This window comes from Cottoperca gobio, chromosome 5 (genome assembly GCF_900634415.1).
Source record: "Cottoperca gobio chromosome 5, fCotGob3.1, whole genome shotgun sequence".
NCBI classification, from domain to species: Eukaryota; Metazoa; Chordata; class Actinopteri; order Perciformes; family Bovichtidae; genus Cottoperca; species Cottoperca gobio.
Genome location: NC_041359.1, coordinates 28070684 through 28095828, shown reverse-complemented (window position 1 = coordinate 28095828; position 25145 = coordinate 28070684). Strand labels below are relative to the sequence as shown.

Here is a 25145-nt window from a genome sequence, read left to right as displayed (position 1 = left end):
TCAACTGACTTCACTTACGTCCACATCCCATCCATGCATCTTAATTAGATTTGTGATTAAAAAAAAGGCAGGAATGTAATAGTGTTAAATGTGTTGAATCATTACACGGTAAGTGATGGTTTAAGCAGAGACACGTGTGTCACATCATGGAAGGTTGAGTCTTAATAACAAAGCCGTTAGAAATGTCACCTTGAGACATTTTATTTAAATGCAGAACAGCTTCTTAAACCTAAAGTGAAAATCTGAACTCTAAAGTCTAAAGCCTCTAAATCAGGGGTGTCAAACATGCGGCCCGGGAGCCAAAACCGGCCTGCCAGAGGGTCCAGTGCGGCCCGCGGGACGACTTAGCAAAGTGTAAAGATTAGTTGTTTTGATGATAAAGTAAAATCCTGTTCCAGATCCCTGCGACAACATGTGTTATGTCTTTGTAGACACACTGATCTGTACGTTGTAACACACACGTGTAAATGATAAACTGACACTGTTTATTTCTTAATAAATGTCAGGTTGTTCATAATGTTTAGTACAAAGATTAAATGTGAACATCTTCAGAACGTACTTTCTTGCACTAAACGAAGGGAACATGTGGAGTTGTTGTTATGCTGTGATGTCACTGGTCCGGCCCACCTGAGATCACATGGTGCTGCATGTGGCCCCTGAACTAACATGAGCTTGACCCCCCTGCTCTAAATAAACCAGGATCCTAAACTTCCAATTAAATCTCAACACGAACTCTGGACCCGACCGAAAACCTAAAACCAAAAGTCAAACCGTCGCTCCAAACTATAGGCCTTAAATAATTACCCTAACCATTAACCCGACACTCGAAGACAAAGGAGACAGACCCTGAGACGCGACATCACCAACGATTGAACCTACATTAAAAAGAAACTCACGTTTGAGTCTTGAAAGAGTCTCTTGGCTCTGAAGCAAAGCACCGACCTCCGTGCAGCCCCAGTGTGGACCCAGTGTGGACCCAGTGTGGACCCAGTGTGGACCCAGTGTGGAGCCAGTGTGGACCCAGTGTGGACCCAGTGTGGAGCCAGTGTGACCCAGTGTGGACCCAGTGTGACCCAGTGTGGACCCAGTGTGGACCCAGTGTGGACCCAGTGTGGACCCAGTGTGGACCCTGTGTGGACCCAGTGCGACCCAGTGTGACCCAGTGTGGACCCAGTGTGGACCCAGTGTGGACCCTGTGTGGACCCAGTGCGACCCAGTGTGACCCAGTGTGGACCCAGTGCGACCCAGTGTGACCCAGTGTGGACCCAGTGTGAACCCTGTGTGGAGCCTGTGTGGACCCAGTGCGACCCAGTGTGACCCAGTGTGGACCCAGTGTGGAGCCAGTGTGGAGCCAGTGTGGATCCTGTGTGGAGCCAGTGTGGACCCTGTGTGGACCCAGTGTGGACCCAGTGTGGACCCTGTGTGGAGCCTGTGTGGACCCAGTGTGACCCAGTGTGGAGCCTGTGTGGACCCAGTGCGACCCAGTGTGACCCAGTGTGGACCCAGTGTGGAGCCAGTGTGGAGCCAGTGTGGATCCTGTGTGGATCCTGTGTGGAGCCAGTGTGGACCCAGTGTGGACCCAGTGTGGAGCCAGTGTGGATCCTGTGTGGACCCAGTGTGGACCCTGTGTGGACCCAGTGCGACCCAGTGCGACCCAGTGTGGACCCAGTGTGGACCCTGTGTGGAGCCTGTGTGGACCCAGTGCGACCCAGTGTGACCCAGTGTGGACCCAGTGTGGAGCCAGTGTGGATCCTGTGTGGAGCCAGTGTGGACCCTGTGTGGACCCAGTGTGGACCCAGTGTGGACCCAGTGTGGACCCTGTGTGGAGCCTGTGTGGACCCAGTGCGACCCAGTGTGGAGCCAGTGTGGATCCTGTGTGGAGCCAGTGTGGACCCTGTGTGGACCCAGTGTGGACCCAGTGTGGACCCAGTGTGGAGCCAGTGTGGATCCTGTGTGGACCCAGTGTGGAGCCTGTGTGGACCCAGTGTGGACCCTGTGTGGACCCAGTGTGGAGCCAGTGTGGACCCAGTGTGGACCCTGTGTGGACCCAGTGTGGAGCTCAGCGACAACAGAAACTACAAGCTGACAGTAAAACTCTAAAGATAACTTGTTGGTGAAGTTCCAACTATATAAAACTTTATTTATTTGTTGTTTGGGACAATCAGAGATTCGTCCACCCCACAGTCTTATTTCTAATATTCTATTATATATATTATATATTATATATTATATTATTATATATATTATATATTATATTATATTATTATATATTATATATTATATTATATTATTATATATATTATATATTATATTATATATTATATTATATTATATTATTATATATATTAAGTCTCAGTGGCTTCAAGAAAAACTTATTCAGCTGCTTTTGTAGAAGACAAAGGGTCTTAAAAATACGTATGACTTCATTCTTCTGTACTTCTACTGAAGTAAAATGAATGAATGAATGAATGGATGAATGAATGAATGAATGAATGAATGAATGTAGTAATAAAGTAATAAAATACGACGTAAATATGTGAAGCAAAGCTGATGAGGAAACAAGTGACACACAGCACTACGTCCAGACACATCATTACATTTCCAGTATCAAACTATTCCCTGTGGACTGTGAGGCACACACACACACACACACACACACACACACACACACACACACAGAGACACACACACACACACACACACACACACAGGAAGTTACTCAAGCCGGCTGTAATTTCATTCAGATGCTCTGTTAGCTTTGTGTGTGTGTGTGTGTGTGTGTCTTTATAGAACATGGTCGCCATCTAGTGGCTGATAAACTGATAGAAAAGTCAAACTGTTGAAGAAAAGATGAATTTAGAAAGTAGAAACTTTGATTTCAGCAGGAAATAACAAATATTAAAACAATAAAATATAATAAAACATGTGTTTTATAGGTTTCCTGTTTGATCATCAGACTAACTCATTGTTTCTTGTTGTTGTGTTGTATACGTATGTATATGTATATATGTCGTCACCGTAACGTCACCCAGCGGTTTTGAAGCCTCTAGTTCAGTGTTTTTGTCGTCGCCATCTTGTTTTTTGGTCTTCGCCAACAAGCAGACACGAGAAACACTGAACACATTTTAAGTCGACCAAAATGTTACAATTAACTTTAATGAAGTGAAAACACAAACTGTGAAAGAGTTAAAGTCTTAAAGACAAAATCTCCCAGACCAGACACCGTGGTAGCGACCTGTCAATCACAGGTAGTCCCGCCCTAAAGAGACGCTGCTTTATATCCATTTGACTCTAAATGTTTCCAGAAGTTACTAAATGAACATCATGTTGAAGAAGACTTGAAACTACAGCCTGAGACATAAACTCATCAGGAAAATGTTACTGAGTTAATAAATCAAGAGAGAAGAAGAAACATTTTCTCATAGACTTCTATATAACCAGAGAGAACGCAGGTTTAAAGCTCTTCTGCATCGCCTTCACTTTCCAGACCTGGAGGCTAAAAGATTATAAAACATTGTCTGGATGATGTGTTTTATTTTTTAAACTGACAGTAAAGAACATGGACGCCACCTGAAGCACCACCAGTGAGTCAAAGTGACTTTTATTCAACATTTAATATGTATATTAGTACATAGCAGTACTTTTTGTGGCCAGAATAATTCCCCATAACGATATTATAATCATATCTACAGGAAAATAAATAAATAATAATGCTTTCTTTGTTTGTGCTTTGTCTCTTTTTTGGCAAATTAATTACATTTAAAAAGATTCTTATTAAAATTAACAATATTTCCTTCAGTTTTTGTCAATATAATATAAATATAATAAATATATGTATATATATATATATATATATATATATATATATATATATATATATATATATATATATATATATATATATATATTGCTACACCACTAAATATTAAAAACAAAATAATGAGGCAGACTGTTGAAGCTGGTGTATTCAACATTTATTTTCTCATTTTAAAAACTGTTGAGGACAATCGAAATATAAATAGATTTCTCTCACACACACCCACACCCACACACACACACACACACACACACACACACACACACATACCCTGCCACTGATTATTTCGATGTTAAAAGGTACAACAACCAGCCACAGGATCATCAGGATCCACATTTCAGAAGCTTTTGGAATAAATGTACATTAGATTAAAAAGTAACGGGAAGTATTTGTTCCGCTTTATTTTTAGATTAATGACTCGATGCCAATAATAACTGTTTCAGTTTCTGTCTGAATAAACACAGCGGCGAAGATCAACATCTGGGTCTCATGTGGGACTCGACACGTGAGGATGAAGTGAGAATAAAGGAAACATTTACACGGTGACGTCTCGTGGCGTGGAGCTTCCTGCTGCCTCCCTGTCATTAACACTTTAAAACTTTGTGGAATAACCCTTTAACTTCCCTCCCCCCGACCAGACACAGAAGAGAAACAGAAGCATCGATACGCAGCACCAAGTGTTCCACCAGGAATGAAAGAGAGAAGCAAGCAGAATAAAGAAGCCCTTTTCCCGAATTAAACAATCTCATCGACTAAACTTTGTGTTTTTCTCACCGAGTCAGCGAAACACTGGTTTCTTGTCTGAGGCAGCGGTGTCTGTACAATATTTACATTCACTGAATACAGACAAAAAGAGTTACCAATTATTCAAATCCAAAATGAACGACCATGTTGAGAACTGTGGGTGGACTTCCCCTAAACGGAGCGATGAATTTGCATTTCATGTTGAATTTAAAGGGGACATGTGACGCTGATGTTCAGGTTCATAATTGTATTTTGGGGTTTCGACAAGAACATGTTTAGAAGCTTTTATGTAAATAAACCAAGCACATTATTCTTCTCATACTGTCTGAATGTTCACCATCTTTCTGAAACGCTCCGTTTTAGCGCCTGTCTCTTTAAAAAAGAAGAAAATGCCCAGTCTGCTCTGATTGGCTCGTGACCAGGAAGTCTTATTTCACAGTACGTGGGTTGGTCGGCTCTCCAGATACCTTACTGCATGTGCACGAGCTCTGAGAACGTTGCTCTTGATACGTCCCCTTTACTGCATTTCATTTTGGGGAGAAAAAGCAACTTTAAATGTCCATTAAATGTCTGAAAGCTGCAGCTGGATGCAGACTCGTCTTCGGATCACTTAAAACCCGGAGAAGTTAAAGCGAGAAGACAAAATGTATTAATTAAGATTCTGCAGCATGTCAATGTCAAGTACACGACTTCTGCGTTGACTGAAATGTTGTCAGCGGGACGTTTTCATGCATTAGAACGCACAATATATACGAGTTAAACTACGTGCAGTCATACAGAAGACAGAGCATCTGCACTGCGGCACAGCGGGCGGCCCGATGCTGCTTTCAAGTCGGTTTGCAATCCGACAGCTCGTCTCCGCTTCACGTTATTAACTTCTTACACAAACACTTGAAATTATTGGTCATTTTATGAGTCGTGAGAAGCAGGAAATCCATGTTGTGCAGCGAGTCTAAAGTTTGTATCATGAATGCACAGACTGACACACACACACACACACACTGAGCTCCGACACAGGGACACACACACTCACAGAATCCTACACATAGTGGTTTTAATTCAAGCATGAGGACAGAAACCTGCCGTTGTTCAGCCGTTTCAAAGGAAAGGCAGCTTGTTTTGAAGTATTTTGTACAGAAAGTCTTGAAGGGAACACGTCACCGAAAATGTTTCAGCTGCTCTCAACCCGAGACCGGGACCACCGGGAGAACCGGAGGCACGGGGAGCACCGGAGGAACCCATGATATTGCATTTGTGATATGATTCACGATATTTGAGGGATTGATCATTTTGCTGATCTGGAACAACCTAAAACATGTTCTGAAGTCTGCGTCTCTGCAGCGCCGCAGAACTCGAAATGTACTTTAAGACATTTTGATTTGGATATTGCACGAGTCCGTATTAAGATGTCGATAAAATTTAAATTCATTGTGCAGCTCTTTGAATTACTGTAATTAAATACTTAAACACAGACACAAAGGAAAGGAAGGTGATATTCAGAATGTTTCTTATTGTCAACAAATCCCATTAGAAAGACCAAACGGGGGGGGGGGGGGGGGGGGGTGTGTGTGTGTGTGTGTGTGTGTAGGAAGTGTTTCACACACACACACACACACATCACTTGTTAGGGGATCATTTCTCCGCCGTGTACGTTGTGTTTTCTGTTGGTCGGCGGGGTTACGGAACATCTTCATGGATCCTGATGGACGTGTGAAGAACGGGGTGGTTACTCAAACTGTTCCCTTTCCTCAACATTTACAGATATAACATTTTGTGCTGCATACATGTGGTGTCAGAATAAATGTCCCCCCCCCCCATGTTGATCCAACGGTACGACCTAAAGCTCATGAACACACCGAAGTCGGAAGAACTAGTTCCCAACTTGGGAAACGGGACAATCCGAGGAGACCTTGAACGCACCATTGGTCTTGGCGGAGGTCTGGATTCTAGATGTGTCGACAATAAGAAAAGTCTCAATAAATGTGTCACCTTGAGATCAAACCTCATCTGTGTCCCGTCAGCCTCTCTGCAGGGGGTGATGCACTGATAATAAAACATTTTGGGTGACGTATTCCTTTAAAAGGTCTCCGTGCGTCGCCGCTCTGGAACAGAGGCTCGGCCACAGATCCTCCGGCGAACATTCAGTGTTGGCGCTCCGAGCGTCGAGCGGCGCTGAAGCAGGACGTAAAAAGGAGGAAGTTCCGTTTCTCCACGAAGAAGCTTGTGGAGGCAGATGAGGCGTCTTCCCCCCCGGCTCGAGTGCAATCACAAAAAGTCTCCCGTCTGATGTAATGTTTAATTTAACAGTGGAGAGTTCCTCTCCGGTGCTCCTCCAGGACACAAGAGAGACCGCTTCTCCGTCTGTCTTCTTCTCGTCTCCGTGTCCTGGTCTGCTTCGCACCGTGGAGGCCAGCGGGGGGGTGGGGGTGGGGGTGGGGGTGGGGCACTGTTAGGAAGCCTTGCCCAGCTCTATCTTCTTCTGGATGACCCGAGCCGAGTGATAGATGAGCGAGTCGATCAGACCGGCCACTGCAGAAGAAGAAGAGTCAGATTTCACTTTGCTGTAGCGACGAATTATCAGGCAACACAGGGAACACGACCACGTGAGGGACTGACCTGTAAACACTCCTCCGATAATGGCACACACTCCTGTTAGGAAGTGTGTGAACGATCTGCGCGACAGAGAAGAGACGATGTTATTTCAGCAGTAAGATGAACCTGAACCATTAAAACCGTTTCCACTTTAAATGCACAATATGTATTTCCTGCCACCAGGGGGTCGGCCTGGCGACGTCGTAGCAGCCAATGGGAGGTTGTCGTTGCTGTTAGCTTCTCCCGTGAGTGCTCCTGGTTCAGCAGCAGAATTCAGAATAAAGTCTTACATTTAGAGGAAAAGTTGTGATTATTGGAGGATTTGTGAATGTGTGTATCGTCATTAAAATTACACATTTCTCTGGCTTTGAAAATGCAAGTAATATATTCTATATTTAAGTTTCCCCTTTTCATTTAGCGTCTTCTTTTTCAACCGGTGGAACTTTCAGACTGTAAAAATACAATCCTGCATGTCTTGGAGTCCTCCATCAGCCCAAACCCTTTCCCACATGATTCAAACCCAAACAAAGATCTCTACTGTAGCGGCTGACGCTCTATAAAGAATGTGGAAACAATAAGTTATGTTTGTGCCGGCCCGGCAGATTCAACATCTAAAGCGTTATTTTAGTGCTTTTTACAATGAAAACACACCTTTTATAATAAACAAATGGAAACGTGTATGAAGGGAGTTGTTTTATCACATAAAACAAATAACCAAAGTGGGCGTCTTGCACAAATACAACTAAAATCTGCCTTGATGCAGGTAAACTAGTGTCAACGTGTTGGTTAAATATCACTGAGGGCTTAAAATCACCTTCAGTTACAAACGTTAGGACGACAAAGACGAGTCAAAGTGTGTACAGAGCGTCACTGTCTGATGAAATGAGGTGAGCATGAAGTCAAAGGATCAGGTCAAAGACGTCGTCACACTCTGATTGGTCGAGAGGAGAAATGCACCGAGCTGCTCGCTTCTCAATCAGGACCAACAGCTGATCTGAATCAGCTCGGGGGGGATACAATATATTTAGAAAAGGGAAACGACAACAAGTACCAAATAGTTTAACAGAAGGAAGCCACGTGTGTGTGTGAACGAGACCGAAGGAACATTTACATTTAAAGGAGTTTAAGTTTCTAAAAGAGCTCCTACCTGTGCTTCTCTGTGAATTTCACCATCATGGGTGACAGCTCGTATAAAACAAACACGCCCGGCAGCCCCTGGTCTCCTATTAGCCCGTTGGCCACTTTCTCGTGCCTGGTGACGGAGAACTGGTTTGTTTTTACCACCTGCAGAAACAAAAAGGCCACACAACTGTTTTAGGGAGGCGAGAGGGATTGCAGGTTGAATGCAGACTGGATTATTAGATTAACGGGGTTTAACAAACACATTTAGAAACTTAAATGAGTTTTAAGTCTCATCTAAATGCTAAAGAACTAATTTAAGATTATGTTACGAAGAGAAAACCATACAAAGAAATATGTTTTTGCTTTTCTCACCAGTCCACCAGTTTAAACTCACCTCTCCATCAGTTTTCACGTAGATGGTCGGAACAATTTTCACAAAATACTGGTACATCATTGATGCTGGGGAGGGAAAGGACATCCCTGTTAAAACTCAAATATGAACGCAAAGAAAGCAGGATTATAACTCAAGGTTTCAATAGTTCACAGGAAATAAAAGAAGACAATCTAAGTATTATTAAACAGAACAAACCATCATCACACCAGAATGTAAACATAATTTAAATATGATGATTACAGCAGTGTGTAAAAGCTTTGGACACTTGTCTCAACACAAAGACAACTTCCTTTAGTTGTTACAAACATCTGGAGATGGGATCGGATCAGAGGAACCACTGGAGCAGAGCTCTGGATATAATACAGATCTATTTAACAGTGACCCCCCCGGACCACCAGTGGCGCTGTTGGTTCCGGACCCTCCCTTCGTGGGACTCCTCTTCATGGGACTCCTCTACCCGGAGGTTTGTTAGAAAGACGTTTAAGACGCAGCTGCACTCAAAACTCCGACAATCCTCCAGTTAGGATCCACCAAACTTATTTAAAACACACCTTTCTCAAGGTAAGGCCGATTTCAGACCAATGTTCGAGAATGAGTTGATTAAAAGACAGAATTTGTCGGTGTCGTGTTTATCTGTCAAGGCCACAGGTGACGTTAGCCTGTTAGTTAGCATGCTAAGCTAGCACAACTTCTCGTCAGATTAAGAGTGAATAAACATAAATAACTATTATTTGGGTGTATGGTAAACGTTTAAAGACTGCATTGAAACAAACCGTGGGTTATTTCTTCACGTCAAAACAAGTGTGCTCGCTAACGTTAGCCTAGCTCACAAGCTAACGCAATAACACTGATTAACCTAACGTTAGCCTAGCTCACAAGCTAACGCAATAACACTGATTAACCTAACGTTAGCATAGCTCACAAGCTAACGCAATAACACTGATTAACCTAACGTTAGCCTAGCTCACAAGCTAACGCAATAACACTGATTAACCTAACGTTAGCCTAGCTCACAAGCTAACGCAATAACACTGATTAACCTAACGTTACAAGCTACTTAACTTAATTAACAAGCAGCTTAACAACCAAGTATCTTTAGTTAAGGCACAGTAAATGGCCAGAATGGACTAGTTAAAGTAAAATAATTGACTATTTGCAGGCTAGATACAAAGGTCAAATGTCTAATATCTATATTTCACCAATTTCTTGCTGCCTCCTAATGTCCTTATTCACATTTTCAAAGTTGCAGATTTGTTAGTATTTAACAGTTAACTGTAAGAGCTGCAAATCATTATTAATATTAGGATTATTTGATAGATTAATCGTTTAGTGAAATGTTTCTCAGGTCTTTTAAATGTCTTTCAGCCCAAACATATATTCCTTAATATGATGTTAAATGGAGAAAACATAATTTTCCAACATTCTTGCATGTAAAATGACATACTAACGATTATCAGTAGTGGGTGAGTAGTCGACTATTTGTTGCAGCTCAACTTATTTATATACTAACTATAAACACAGTATACTAGAAAGCTTAGCGTATATAATAAATACAGCACGCAGTATTTAGTATGGACGCAAACTGTACAGCCCGTTTCCCACTGGACTAAAAACCCACTAACATCTCGCTTTTGTCTTAAGTGGACTCGTCTACTGGCAGAGGAGGCTTTAAAACCCTGCATATGAATGCTAGTTGTGGTGGGAAATAATGTGACTCTCGTCTACTGATCCATCTCATCTCTGTCCTGTCTCTCCTCTCCAGATGCCAGTGGCTGTAGGTCCGTACGGCCAGACCCAGGCCAGCTGTTTTGACCGGGTCAAGATGGGTTTCATGATGGGGTTTGCAGTGGGAATGGCTGCTGGCGCCATGTTTGGCACTTTCTCCTGTCTCAGGTAGCGCTGCACTTATTGTATACGTGGTGACCTGCAGTGTGTTAAGGCACTGAGGTGTGGTTGGGGGTTTGACTAAATAAAAAAGTAGTCGGCTGTATTATCAGCGGTGGATGTTTTGTACGTGCAGAACACATTTGGAGTAGGAAACTGTGGATATCTGTATTCGATGTGACAGGACTGGTGCTCGTTAACGGCTAAATATAAAAACTGAAGCCGTCTCTTCTGTTTCTAGGATCGGCATGCGTGGCAGGGAGCTGATGGGAGGAGTGGGGAAGACCATGATGCAGAGCGGGGGGACGTTCGGCACCTTCATGTCCATCGGGATGGGCATCCGCTGCTGAGGGGGGGCGAGGAACAGCCTCCTCCACACAATCATACAGCTACGGGACTTTTCCAGTAATTACAACATCACCTGCTCGATGCGTCACACTCTCCACCGACAGTCTAGTTCTGCCAATAAAAGTTCAGATTTCTCAAATGGTTTTCAGAGTTGACTTTCTGACGCAAATCTCATCTCGAAGGATATTTGCACGTGCAGACAAAGCACACTTCTTCTACATCGCTACGCTGGTCTCTCTCGCTACACATTAGTGCAGCTCTACAAAGAGTCTGACAAAAACTCAAGTTTAGTCCAAATGCATGAAACTGGTCGAGTCAAACACCGAGCAGTAACTGAGTATCTGTGTTTACAGGTCCGGTGCGAACGTGCGCCGATATTTACAGACGCTGTTAGAGTACTGTGTGTACAGAGTCGGGAGGGCCAGGAACCCATACCAAGTAACTTGATTACCTCAGAACCAAATATGCAGATGAAGAGAAAACAAAATGCTGAAATGATTGTGTCTGAAGTACTTCACAATACAGTGCAAGCTCTTCATCATCATCATCCCAATACTGTTGCACATTAAAGACGCCAGATGAGCTTGAAGCAGCTCCAGCAGCCATAAATTAAACCCACATGCAGATCTCTTGTTTTGTGTTGAATCGTTGGGACGCTTCTGCAAAAAGAGTAATGTTGAACTGTAAGCGTGCAAAGCGTCCTGCGTTGTCTCGCACTGTACTGTGATGCTGTTTCCCTTTTCTGCTTAAACTAATTAAACTGTTCAACATTAGAGGCCATCGTGTGAGACTTGTTATTTATTCTAAAATGTAATCTTTTAATCTGTCGCCGTCTTCTTAGAAATACAGCGACGCTCTTCATGTTGAAGACGCGTAATGTAACTACGCACAGTCGTGATGGAGCGATCAGATAAAAGGCTAAATGATGCATTTAGTTTGTTTTATTCTCGCCAGTGTCACATTAAAAACTAAAGCATGAACTGACCTTGCGGCGCCGTGACGTCGGTCTCGTCCAGAGGGTTCACGATGCCGGGGTAATCTTTACCAAACGACAGGTGTTTGATCAGGTGAGTCATATTAATCTGCAGGACAGAAGATCAGAGTGATCACTTTGTTCTATAAAGATCCTGGTGTGATGTCAAACATTTAATCTCCTTCACTAACGATACAACAGCCGGGTCATGCAATATACCTCTGGAATGTGATTATTTCTCTGTTTCATATCAAAGTAAAGGGATTTATGGATTTGTTTCTCACTATTTAATCAGCAGATGAATTAATAACAGAAAGTTAGTTGTAGCCCTACAAAACATTTGAGTTTCAGAAACAGAACTACGATCAGTGGAGCTCCTTACGTTGTCGAGGCCGAAACTCTGCAGGTCGTGAACTGCAAACACAGAAAACATCATTTAACTTGTTAATCACAAATACTTTAAAACACAATTAGTAAAGGAAAGAGTCAGAAATGTGAGTAATTGATCAGTTTGTGATTGTTTCAGCTCTTCAGTCTGATTAGTTTATAGATACAAAGCTGCAGTCAGCTGAGGCTCTGACCTTTGACCTCCCTCGACAGTCACGACATGTTTCCCGTGTGTCTGCAGCTTCACACTGAACCAACCAGACTTCACCCACAAAACGACTAAGAATACTAAAAACTGACCAAATAACAAAAGTTGGAACGAAGAACTAACTCGTTTAAAAACACTAAACTGTGAAGCTGCTGGAAAGCACTGCAAATACACACGAAGCAGATGTTCAGTCTGAAGAAGATGAACTTTTAATGTTGAACATTACAGGACACGAGTCACAGTTTAACTGAACGTAGAGTTTCAGCACATTTACTGCTTTATGCAGAGTTCCTGCAGAGCCTTAGAAAGTGAACCAATCTTTCAAAAAGTCTTAAAGATGCTAAAACAAAGAAGTAGGATTGCGTTTGTAAAATCTAAAAATAATTACTCATTTATTTTAAAGAGTCACGCAGATCCGGACTACGTGAAAAAGATAATGCTCGTAACACTCTTCGAATCCTTTGTTGTGCATCGAGAATACGCATGTTCATATGTTATGTATGTAGTAAATCATATGCAGGATAATAATATTATTCACTTCATACCACAATATAATTGTATACTTGCAATACTTTCCCCACATACACATACTTCCTGTTCAGTAACCTGAAGTCTAAAAGGTATTTCTACCATAAAAAAAATCAAAAAACGTCATAAAAAGATGGACTTACTTTCCACAGCGTGCACTGCAGAAAGAAGAGAGAAGAGTCACTGTAATGATGCAGGAAGACAACAAACCATGTGATGTGAATGATGACGCCAGCAGAGGCTGCACAGCTCTGACAAACCTCAAGTTTTATTACGCTACAAATGTGTTTTCATTCAGATGAAAGGCGACACATGACGACGCACTTTGTGCTCATGAACTAAAGAAACGGAGCTTTATTTTGATAACTTCCGTCAGGGGAGTCGTGCGGCTCCGCACACACGACGCAGTGCTCAGCTCGTGCAGGTCGGACTACAGTTTGGGTCCAGAGACAGTTACAGTCACGTCAGCACAAGTGAGTCTCGTCTCTCGTTTCTGCTGCGAAGCATTTAAATATAACAACAAACTAAATCAGTGTAAAGGAATACTTCCACAAATATCACGTCAATAACTCCCCTCGTGGGACTTGTTCTCCGCCTCCACGGTGGAGCGGAGAACAAGTCACGTTTACAAACTACGAGCTGAGAGAGAGTAAACGTGACCTTTTCTCCATTATTAAAAAGATTCTTCGATACACACACACACACAGTCACACACACACAGTCTCTCACACACACAGTCACACACACACACAGTCACACACATACACACACAGTCACACACACACAGTCTCACACACACAGTCACACACACACACAGTCACACACACACACAGTCACACACACAGTCACACACACACAGTCTCACACACAGTCACACACACAGTCACACACACACACCGTCACACACACACAGTCACACAGTCACACACACACAGTGTCACACACACACACACAGTGTCACACACACACAGTCACACAGTCACACACACACAGTGTCACACACACAGTGTCACACACACACACAGTGTCACACACACACAGTCACACAGTCACACACACACACAGTCACACACACAGTCTCACATACACACACACAGTCACACACACACACAGTCTCACACACACAGTCACACACACACACAGTCTCACACACACAGTCTCACACACACACAGTCACACACACACACACACAGTCACACACACACACACACAGTCACACACACAGATTTTGATGTGTTTCCATAAGTTTCTCTAATTTAACGTACAGAATGTTGCATCAATCAGATATCAGTCAAACGCTGTTGAACATCTGAACTCGCCTGCACTGAGACGAGAGAGGAACACGCTTTCATCAGAACAATACGGATCTTTGTATTTTTAGTCTTTTTTTGACCCTTCGATGCTTCAGGAAAACAATTAATTCCAGATTTGTTGCAGAATTAAGCAACGTGAGCTTTAATTAACCTCGACTTGAGCTTCGACCGGCGGACTCCAGCGGAAATCAGCTGATTAATTACAAAACACGTCATTTTCTGTCAGCAGGGTCTCTGAATGAGTTTGCTGGTGTCGTGAAGCAGCAAAGGATCATGGGAGTTTGTGTGATTAAAAGCAGTGAATGAAGCAGTTTGAGGTTAAACATCAGAGTTCCTCCTGCACGCTGTTCGGCTGCCGCTAACGTCTGTCAGCTTGTTCCTCTGAGAACTTCAGATCCGAGGACTAAAATCCTTCATCCTTCAGATACAGAGTTAAAAACACCAGGATGTAGAAAGTGTTTTAGAACTGGATAAAAAGTCCGTTTATGAAGCTTCTATTACATTTTTAGAAAAACATCAAAAATGTTGAGAAAAAGTAAAAATACATTAAGAACAAAATTGAAATTTGTTTTAATTTTTTTTGATAAAACTTATTTTTAGATTTCTTAAATTAAGAAAAAAGCTGAAATTTTAGAGAAAAAAGTCAAAAAATTTGAGAAGAGGACGACGCCATGACAGGAGAGGAAACGTTACCTTCAGGAACATCACACGTTTCTCTGACGAGCGACGGATGAAGACACTTACCAACGTTTCTGAACCTTTATTTCTGCTTCATGGGGTCAAACAATGACCTCATTGTAAAAACCTTTAACTTGGAAAATGTTTGTTAGAAATATATAAATGTGATTAATTAATCCAAACTCAGGTTCATCCTTCTATAAATGTTTATTTTACTTTAAAGTGTGTGAGTGTGTGTGTGTGTGTGTGTGTGTGTGTGTGTGTGTGTGTGTGTGTGTGAGTGCGAGTGTGTGAGCAGCAGGTCTTACCGTGCACATGAGACTGCTGGAAACTTTTTCCTGGAGCAAAGTGGAAGTTTCCTGCAACCTGAGACACAAAGAGAAGAGGCTCAATCACAATAATCATTAAAGAATTATATCAAGCAAAGTTCAAGAATTAAGAATAAACTCATCGAGTCATAAGAAGGTTGTTCCTGCGAAACATTTATAAAATACAGGATTTTAAACATTATTTCAAAACATTTTTCCTCCTTTACTTTTCATTAACACGACATTCTTCTCAACCTCCATCCAATACCATCAGACACCCACAACCATCCGGCACCTCAGGAGGGGGAAGCGAGGAACCATCCAAGCTGTGTACAGCAAGGGTGGGACCCTACTGACTTCAACTGAGAAGGTTATCGGCCGGTGGAAGGAGCACTTTGAGGAACTCCTGAATCCGACTAACACGCCCTCTATGGTAGAGGCAGAGCTGGAAGCTGATGGGGGATCATCGTCAATTTCCCTGATGGAAGTCACTGAGGTAGTCAAACAACTCCACAGTGGCAAAGCCGCAGGGGTTGATGAGATCCGTCCAGAAATGCTGAAGGCTTTGGGTGTTGATGGGCCGTCTTGGTTGACACGCCTCGTCAACATTGCGTGGAAGTCTGGGACAGTTCCTAGGGGTTGGCAGACCGGGGTGGTGGTTCCCCTATTTTAAAAGGGGGACCAGAGAGTGTGTGCCAACTACAGGGGTATCACACTTCTCAGCCTCCCTGGTAAAGTCTACTCCAAGGTACTGGAAAGGAGGGTTCAGCCGGTAGTCGAACCTCTGATTGAAGAGGAACAATGCGGATTCCGTCCTGGTCGTGGAACAACGGACCAACTCTTCACTCTCGCAAGGATCCTGGAGGGGGCCTGGGAGTACGCCCATCCGGTCTACATGTGTTTTGTGGATCTGGAGAAGGCGTATGACCGGGTCCCCCGGGTGATACTGTGGGAGGTGCTGCGGGAGTATGGGATGAGGGGGTCACTTCTGAGGGCCATCCAATCCCTGTATGCCCAAAGCGAGAGTTGTGTCCGGATACTCGACAGTAAGTCGGACTCGTTCCCAGTGAATGTTGGCCTCCGCCAGGGCTGCGCTTTATCACCAATCCTGTTCGTGATTTTCATGGATAGGATATCGAGGCGTAGTCGTGGAGGAGAGGGGTTGCAGTTCGGTGACCTGAGGATCTCATCGCTGCTCTTTACAGATGATGTGGTCCTTATGGCATCATCGGTCTGTGATCTTCAACAGTCACTGGATCAGTTCACAGCCAAGTGTGAAGCGGTTGGGATGAGGATCAGCACCTCCAAATCTGAGGCCATGGCTCTCAGCAGGAAACCGGTGGATTGCCTACTCCGGGTAGGGAATGAGCCATTACCCCAAGTGAAGGAGTTCAAGTACCTCGGGGTCTTGTTTGCGAGTGAGGGGACGATGGAGCGAGAGATTGGCCGGAGAATCGGAGCAGCGGGGGCGGTATTACAGTCACTTTACCGCACCGTTGTGACGAAAAGAGAGCTGAGCCAGAAGGCAAAGCTCTCAATATACCGGTCGATCTTCGTTCCTACCCTCACCTATGGTCATGAAGGCTGGGTCATGACCAAAAGAACGAGATCACGGGTACAAGCGGCCGAAATGGGTTTTCTCAGACGGGTGGCGCTGCCCCCGCGACCCGATCCCGGATAAGAGGTTGATGATGGATGGATGGACATTATATAGATACAGATACAGTATATTCTGTGTATACAGTATACACAGAATATACTGTATACTGTGTATACTTTATATATATATATATGTATACTGTATATATATATATATATATATATATATATATATATATATATACAGTATAAAGTATATTTCATTAAATTAAATTTCATTGTGAGGGAGTAACTTTTGGTGTTTGTTCTCGTTCTGCACATTCAGGAAGTTACTTCTACATGAATAGTTTTACAAACTAAAGTCCACATCAGCTGATTTCCTGTGGTTGGCATTAAATGACACGTTTTATATTCTCAGAGACAGAAACGAAGCGGCTGCTGAATCCTTCACAGGTGAGACTTTGATACCTTGTTGACCTCCAGGAAGCCGTACACCTGGCAGCCTTCATTCTTCTGCTCCTGCATCTTCTGCGTGAAGCCCTCTCGCTTACACTGCTCGATGGTGTCGGCGTTCTTGAAGGCCCACCCTCGCCGCCGGTACGCCTCCCGCACGTCGTCGCAGGTGTTGCAGCATCTGCACGGACACGGCAAGTGAGGAAAAACACAAAGCAGAGTGTGTGTGTGTGTGTGTGTGTGTGTGTGTTGGGTTCTTACTTGAGGTCTTCAGTCTCCGCTCCGTAGCAGCTCTCACATCTGTTTGGATCCAGTGAACTGGGGTCAAACACTTCCCCATTGTCAGCCACACCGAGGTCTGCGGAGACAGAACATCCTGCTTTAGTTTGAGGCTTCAGTCTAAAAGCTCCAGACGCTGCAACAGTACGGATTACCTGCTAACTTTAAGATCACTTCACCACCGCTAATAAAAAAACTATCCGCATCGGGTCGAGTACAAAACCTCTTCCTGGTTCATCTTCCTGCAGCTTTGCATTACAAGGTCACATCTTTACCGTGTTGGCAAATTACAAAATGTGCACACACACTTTCCAGTGAGAACCATCTTACAGTGTGCCGCTGTTAGCGTTTTGATCTCATGGATTCATTTCTACATCAACGTCGTCATCAGAGGTTACCGTGTTTATCCGCCTCGGTGGTGACAGATTTCAGGTCTTTGTCCAGCCGCAGTTTGAACAGATTGTGTTCAACGTCCAGCTGCTGCTCGCCGGCCACGTCCATCGCATCTATACTGAGATCTGAGAGTGAAGAAGAGGAAGAGGGCGTTGTTTATAACCAACATGGAGTTATCAGCACGTCGCTGAGCCGGCGAGGTAACGGCCACGATACTTACAGGCGCAGGGCATGTGAGGGAAAATGACGTCCACGTTGATTTTCAGTTTGTCTCCTCGCGACGTGTCGACGTACAGCTCAGGGTGAACCTGCAGGGAGCACGGGGTCGTTTTAATTCAGTCAAAACACGTCGGACATTCAGAGCGGCAACGATCAGTCGATGGGCAGAAAGGAAACGGCTGTTAAATTAATCTTTCCTGCAAAAATGGAGATTTCAAGCTTTTCTCTTAACGGGTGGACGGCAGAGTGTATTTTCTTCACATTCAGTATATTCAGGCCACTATTACTCAGTGAAGAAACACTTGGAGTGATTCAAGAACAATAAGAGAGTTATCTTTTGAATGAGATCAAAATCATGCAGCTGGTGCAAATGGTTGAAGAGCAGCTTATAATTTACTTTGGGTGTCGTTTGTGGGTATTTTCGGGTAAATCCCCGACACTGTAAGACGTTAAAACCTCTAAATGTTAAAGATTTTCCCAAAAATAAACCCAAACTTACGTCTTGTTCCATGAAACAAAAGATGTATTACTTTAATAATAGTTACATTATTATTATAATTTACTCATCTGTGCCTTTCATCGCCGACAAAACAATAAGAATAAATTCTTGATGTCAGAAAGCTTCTGGGCACATTTGGGATTTTAAAGTTGAACCAGATGAGAAGTTTTAATAAATAAAGACCGTAAAGAGACACAATGCTGTGATACTGGGGATGGATTTCTGCAGGTGAACAGAGTTCATTTAAAGCTTTTTAATGCCACAGAATATAATGTATTTATGGTCATGTTAGTCGAAGAATAATGGAAACCAAGTAAAGACAATAAAGTCTTAAATGATTTCATTATTGACCTTTTAGTCACATTGTTGTTGGTACTTTCTGGATAAATACAATGAATCGTAGTATTATATTAAATGAATGTGACCTGATTCTAAGATGAGTGGCCGGAGTAACCAATAATACAATCATCTTCCTCCTTGTGCACGTGTGGTTTTTGTTAAATTGCTGCTGAACGATAAAGCATGTGATTTATAAATAAAGGTCATTCATGCACACGTCATTGTGGATTGTGGACGATGCTGAACTCACCTCTTTAGTGAGATAATACTGCAGCTCAGAGACGAACAGGATCAACATGATGACGCCGCTGATGATGGTCACTGCGGACACACAGAGGAAGTGTGTGTCAGTAAATCCTGCTTCAAACTCAGAGTGAGGGATTACAACAAAAACCCTCAGATCCTCTCGTGTTGAAAACATCTATCACATTTCATTTGTTTAAAAGGAAGCAAAGAATACTTTCAATGATTCGCTTCACTTTAAGAATCTCTTTAATTCACCGGGCTGATATCTTCTGTCCATGTGCGACTTAGAAGATTAGAAGTTAGAAGTTATTTTCAAATTTTGTCTATAACAAGTCAGAAGATTGATTTCAAAAAACATTTAAATAAATGATTGTATTGTAATGATTGATGAAGGTGGAGCTCATTTTAACTTTATACACCGTGTCTGGTGAGTTCAGAGGATCAATAACGTTTTGTCTTAACGTAATGTAACGTAACGAGAGGTGTAACATCGATGCATAAACCTTCAAGATGCGCTTTTACTTTGAAGTTCTTGCACTTAACATGAGAAATGTCGTTAAAATGAACAACAGGATGTCTATTTTTATTCTTTAATTAAAAATAATAGATTATTTTCATTTAAATGTCTGGAAAAGTGCAGTAATAAAATGTCCAAATAATATTTTGGCTGCTTTTTGTGAGTTGATATAAATATAACAGATTTAGTCTCATATTGACCGCAGGTTATTATTATTATCATTATTAATCTGAAAAGTACCTACCTCCTCAGATTAATGTGGTAAATAGCACAATATTTAAAGCAGCAGAAAATGTAAATAATAAGTAAAGTAAAAATATGTCCAAATAAAATAATTTAACTTATTTTCAGGGTTCCATCACTTTTCAGTTAAATGTACCTTTCAAATAGTTCAGGTGCAGTTTGAAGCTTTTACAGCACCACATGTGGGAAATGACATTTTCATACAGTACATGAAGTACAAACAGTACATAAAGTACAAACAGTACATGAAGTACATACAGTACATGAAGTACATGAAGTACAAACAGTACATGAAGTACAAACAGTACATGAAGTACATACAGTACATGAAGTACATGAAGTACAAACAGTACATGAAGTACAAACAGTACAGACAGTACATGAAGTACATACAGTACATGAAGTACATGAAGTACAAACAGTACATGAAGTACAAACAGTACATGAAGTACATACAGTACATGAAGTACATGAAGTACAAACAGTACATGAAGTACATGAAGTACATTTCCTCACCACATTAACATAAACAGAAATGTGATTGTGCTGTAACATCAGGGTCAAATAAGAAATGTCACGTGTTTGTCCAGCAGTTTTAATCCCTTTAACCAACATCTAACCTTTCAACCCTTGAAACACATTCATCTGAAGTTTCAAGGATTTCTTGTATTTTAAATAGAAATCTGCATGATTTGTACAAAGATATCGCTAATGAGCTCAAACATGCAGCAGCACGTCTCTCAACCTACGATAAGATGTTTATTTCTATATGTTGTGTCACGAGCACAGCTGACATGTTGCTATAGTATTGGATTGTAACTGTTAACGGTGTCAATGCTGCTGCTGCTCAGGCTCCCTCAGCGGGATACAGGTGATGTTAAGACTGCAACTTGATGTGCTTTGTGTGTTTTATTGTCATCTCAAGGAGAAATGAGTGAGTTAGCTTTGTTGTTAGCCGCAGCAGCTAGCAGGGTCTGAATGGCTGCTCTCCGGTAAATTAAAGCCTCTCACCGGTCGCTCCTCCCCACGTCTTCACTCGGAAATCCTCCAGAGTTTTGGGATAAGCGTCAAACTGTTTCAGCTTATTTAACGTGTCCATCTTCTAAACCAGAAAAGCGCTGAACGCAAATGTTACCGACAGATTCCTGCACTCCTGACACACATCAGTCCTGCGCTTCCACTTCCGGGACACGCATGACGGCTCAGCCAATCAGCGTCGGCCGCGTAATTCAGTCTTTTTCTTTTTGAGTGAAAGAATACACGAAATATATTTAAAAAAAGAAAATCTCATACAAATCTAATTACATAAAACACAATGAAGGCAGTGGTGAAGGAAGTACTAATATATTAAGTAAAATTAAATGAAATTCATTTTAAAAAATGTAAAGTTTATCAGTGTGTCCACATAATCCTCTTTTATCAGAACATGTTTTAATAACTTTTGAAGTCCTGTTACTGGACTACAAGCCAGCAGGCAAAATATCCTACGCTCGATGTTTATCTGAAAGTGCTGTGACTAAATTTAAGAAAGTAATTCCATCAGCACTTAATTCAATACCAGGACTCAATATCAATATAATGGAGGACTCCAATGCTAACTTTAGTCCCTCCCAAATTAATCATCTTGTTGATAGCGCTGCAGCCTCACTGCGAATAACACTCGACTCTGTCGCTCCTCTAAAGAAGAAGATCATAAAACAGAAAAAGAAAGCTCCATGGCTTAATTTACAAATCCGCAAACTAAAACAAAAGTTGAGAAATCTTGAAAGTAAATGGCGTTCCACTAAATTGGAAGAATCTCGTTTAGTCTGGTTAGATCATCTTAAAACGTATAAGAAGGCTCTCCGTAATGCAGAGCAGCTTATTACTCTTCCTTAATAGAAGAACATAAGAACAACCCCAGGTTTCTGTTCAGCACTGAGGCTGACAGAGAGCCACAGCTCTACAGAGCCTTCTGTTCCTATATCTCTCAGTAGTGACGACTTCATGAGCTTCTTTAACCATAACATTATAATTATTAGAGACTAAATTAATCTCCTCCTGCCCTCAATCAGTAATGACTTAACTTCAACCTCCAGAACCTTAAAAACATTAGTAACTCCTGAAATATATCTAGACTGTTTTACTCCAATCAACCCTAACCAACTAACTTCATATATTATAAGGAACCACTCTATAAACTTTCATTGTTATGCGGATGATACCCAATTATATCTATCGATTAAACCAGATGAAACCAATCAATTGGCTAAACTTCAAGCCTTAAGGACATAAAAACTTGGATGTCCAGCAACGTCTTGATGTTAAACAGACAAAAGTGAAGTTATTATACTTGGCCCTAAACGCCTCCGAAACACATTTTCTAATGACATAGAAGCTCTGGATGGCATTAACTTGGCCTCCAGCACCACTGTAAGGAATCTTGGCGTCATCTTTGATCAAGATCTGTCGTTTAACTCCCACATAAAACAAATCTCAAGGACTGGCTCCCGGTAAAATACAGAATAGAATTCAAAATCCTTCTCCTGATTTATAAATCAATTAATGGTCAGGCTCCAGCATATCTTAAAGATCTCATAGTACCTTATAAACCAACTAGAGCATTGCGCTCCCAGACTGCAGGGTTACTTGTGGTTCCTAGAGTCTCTAAGAGTACAATGGGAGCCAGAGGGTCTAAGGACAGAGGGTGTAAGAACAGAGGGTCTAAGGACAGAGGGTGTAAGAACAGAGGGTCTAAGGACAGAGGGTCTAAGGACAGAGGGTCTAATGACAGAGGGTCTAAGGACAGAGGGTCTGAGGACAGAGGGTCTAAGGACAGAGGGTGTAAGGACAGAGGGTCTAAGGACAGAGGGTGTAAGAACAGAGGGTCTAAGGACAGAGGGTCTAAGGACAGAGGGTCTAAGGACAGAGGGTCTAATGACAGAGGGTCTGAGGACAGAGGGTCTGAGGACAGAGGGTCTAAGGACAGAGGGTCTAAGGACAGAGGGTCTGAGGACAGAGGGTCTGAGGACAGAGGGTGTAAGGACAGAGGGTCTGAGGACAGAGGGTGTAAGGACAGAGGGTCTAAGGACAGAGGGTCTAAGGACAGAGGGTCTGAGGACAGAGGGTCTAAGGACAGAGGGTCTGAGGACAGAGGGTCTGAGGACAGAGGGTGTAAGGACAGAGGGTCTAAGGACAGAGGGTCTAAGGACAGAGGATCTAAGGACAGAGGGTCTAAGGACAGAGGGTATAAGGACAGAGGATCTAAGGACAGAGGGTCTGAGGACAGATGGTCTAAGGACAGAGGGTGTAAGGACAGAGGGTCTAAGGACAGAGGATCTAAGGACAGAGGGTCTAAGGACAGAGGGGCTGAGGACAGAGGGTCTAAGGACAGAGGGTCTAAGGACAGAGGATCTAAGGACAGAGGGTCTAAGGACAGAGGGTGTAAGGACAGAGGGTCTAAGGACAGAGGGTCTAAGGACAGAGGGTCTGAGGACAGAGGGTCTAAGGACAGAGGGTCTGAGGACAGAGGGTCTAAGGACAGAGGGTGTAAGGACAGAGGGTCTAAGGACAGAGGGTCTAAGGACAGAGGATCTAAGGACAGAGGGTCTAAGGACAGAGGGTCTGAGGACAGATGGTCTAAGGACAGAGGATCTAAGGACAGAGGGTCTAAGGACAGAGGGTCTAAGGACAGAGGATCTAAGGACAGAGGGTCTAAGGACAGAGGGTGTAAGGACAGAGGGTCTAAGGACAGAGGGTCTAAGGACAGAGGGTCTGAGGACAGAGGGTCTAAGGACAGAGGATCTAAGGACAGAGGATCTAAGGACAGAGGGTCTAAGGACAGAGGATCTAAGGACAGAGGGTCTAAGGACAGAGGATCTAAGGACAGAGGGTCTAAGGACAGAGGATCTAAGGACAGAGGGTCTAAGGACAGAGGGTCTAAGGACAGAGGATCTAAGGACAGAGGATCTAAGGACAGAGGGTCTAAGGACAGAGGGTCTGAGGACAGAGGGTCTAAGGACAGAGGGTCTGAGGACAGAGGGTCTAAGGACAGAGGGTGTAAGGACAGAGGGTCTAAGGACAGAGGGTCTAAGGACAGAGGATCTAAGGACAGAGGGTCTAAGGACAGAGGGTCTGAGGACAGATGGTCTAAGGACAGAGGATCTAAGGACAGAGGGTCTAAGGACAGAGGGTCTAAGGACAGAGGATCTAAGGACAGAGGGTCTAAGGACAGAGGGTGTAAGGACAGAGGGTCTAAGGACAGAGGGTCTAAGGACAGAGGGTCTGAGGACAGAGGGTCTAAGGACAGAGGATCTAAGGACAGAGGATCTAAGGACAGAGGGTCTAAGGACAGAGGATCTAAGGACAGAGGGTCTAAGGACAGAGGATCTAAGGACAGAGGGTCTAAGGACAGAGGATCTAAGGACAGAGGGTCTAAGGACAGAGGGTCTAAGGACAGAGGATCTAAGGACAGAGGATCTAAGGACAGAGGGTCTAAGGACAGAGGGTCTGAGGACAGAGGGTCTAAGGACAGAGGATCTAAGGACAGAGGGTCTAAGGACAGAGGATCTAAGGACAGAGGGTGTAAGGACAGAGGGTGTTGTATCCTGTACAGTCTGTAAACACTGAGACAAATGTATAATTGTGATATTGGGTTATAAATACATGTGATTTCATTTAATACTCTACAGGTAAAAATCCTGCATTCAAGGATTTATTATTCGTAAATTGGGGAAACTCATATTATATATATATATAATTTAATTTCTACATTTATAGAAAGATACTACTTTTACTTTGAACGTATTTAGTTTGAGCCTCTTTTTACATTTAGTCAAGTAGAGTTTTACAAGTGTCCATATTAGTGCGCTGCTCTGTGTCATATCTTTTTATATTAAGTATATAGATATAAGTATTATATTTAGTATTAATACCACAAATATTACTAAAGTATCACCATCAACATAACTCAACATGAGTGTGCGTGAATGTCGGCCTGCTAAATAAAGCAACACTTTTAGGGAAATGTAAATAGAAATACTGACCTCAGAAGTTATATAATTACACAAATGAATTTTAAATG

General features: G+C 42.8%; 2 protein-coding genes across 4 annotated transcripts; one reads left to right on the top strand and one right to left on the bottom strand.

Annotated features, from left to right (window-relative positions):
- Nucleotides 1-3957: 3957 nt before the first annotated feature.
- ergic3 (ERGIC and golgi 3) lies at nucleotides 3958-21272 on the bottom strand. 3 transcript variants are annotated; one of them, XR_003832267.1, is made up of 15 exons: nucleotides 21095-21272; nucleotides 19328-19398; nucleotides 18241-18328; nucleotides 18026-18145; nucleotides 17610-17706; nucleotides 17364-17529; nucleotides 15297-15354; nucleotides 13141-13155; nucleotides 12257-12288; nucleotides 11887-11983; nucleotides 8670-8734; nucleotides 8301-8437; nucleotides 7968-8121; nucleotides 7178-7233; nucleotides 7015-7090 (listed from the first exon to the last, which is right to left on the bottom strand). XR_003832267.1 is itself a non-coding variant. In XM_029431254.1 (14 exons), exons 1-14 carry the CDS (start codon nucleotides 21180-21182, stop codon nucleotides 7011-7013), a joined length of 1170 nt encoding a protein of 389 aa, XP_029287114.1. In that variant the 3' UTR covers nucleotides 3958-7010. The 3 variants fall into 3 exon arrangements, 2 of the variants coding, with proteins under 2 accessions (XP_029287114.1, XP_029287116.1); XM_029431254.1 differs by lacking the exon at nucleotides 7968-8121 and having other exon boundaries at nucleotides 3958-7090; nucleotides 21095-21182; XM_029431256.1 differs by lacking the exons at nucleotides 7968-8121; nucleotides 13141-13155 and having other exon boundaries at nucleotides 7011-7090.
- On the top strand, nucleotides 9109-11677 carry romo1 (reactive oxygen species modulator 1). The gene is made up of 3 exons (XM_029431257.1): nucleotides 9109-9230; nucleotides 10432-10562; nucleotides 10795-11677. The coding sequence occupies exons 2-3, from the start codon at nucleotides 10432-10434 to the stop codon at nucleotides 10901-10903; spliced, it is 240 nt and encodes a 79-aa protein (XP_029287117.1). The 5' UTR covers nucleotides 9109-9230; the 3' UTR covers nucleotides 10904-11677.
- Nucleotides 21273-25145: the final 3873 nt, after the last annotated feature.

Bases quoted from the DNA above. Each gene is read 5' to 3' on its own strand.
- romo1 (XM_029431257.1), top strand. From the start codon at position 10,432: ATGCCAGTGGCTGTAGGTCCGTACGGCCAGACCCAGGCCAGCTGTTTT. The intron at 10,563-10,794 runs GTAGCGCTGCAC...TTCTGTTTCTAG, and splicing joins GGCACTTTCTCCTGTCTCAG to GATCGGCATGCGTGGCAGGG.
- ergic3 (XM_029431254.1), bottom strand. From the start codon at position 21,182: ATGGACACGTTAAATAAGCTGAAACAGTTTGACGCTTATCCCAAAACT. The intron at 15,355-17,363 runs GTATCAAAGTCT...TTTGTGTCTCAG, and splicing joins GCTTCCTGGAGGTCAACAAG to GTTGCAGGAAACTTCCACTT. The intron at 8,735-11,886 runs GTCAGTTCATGC...TTCCCTCCCCAG, and splicing joins CGACGTCACGGCGCCGCAAG to CATCAATGATGTACCAGTAT.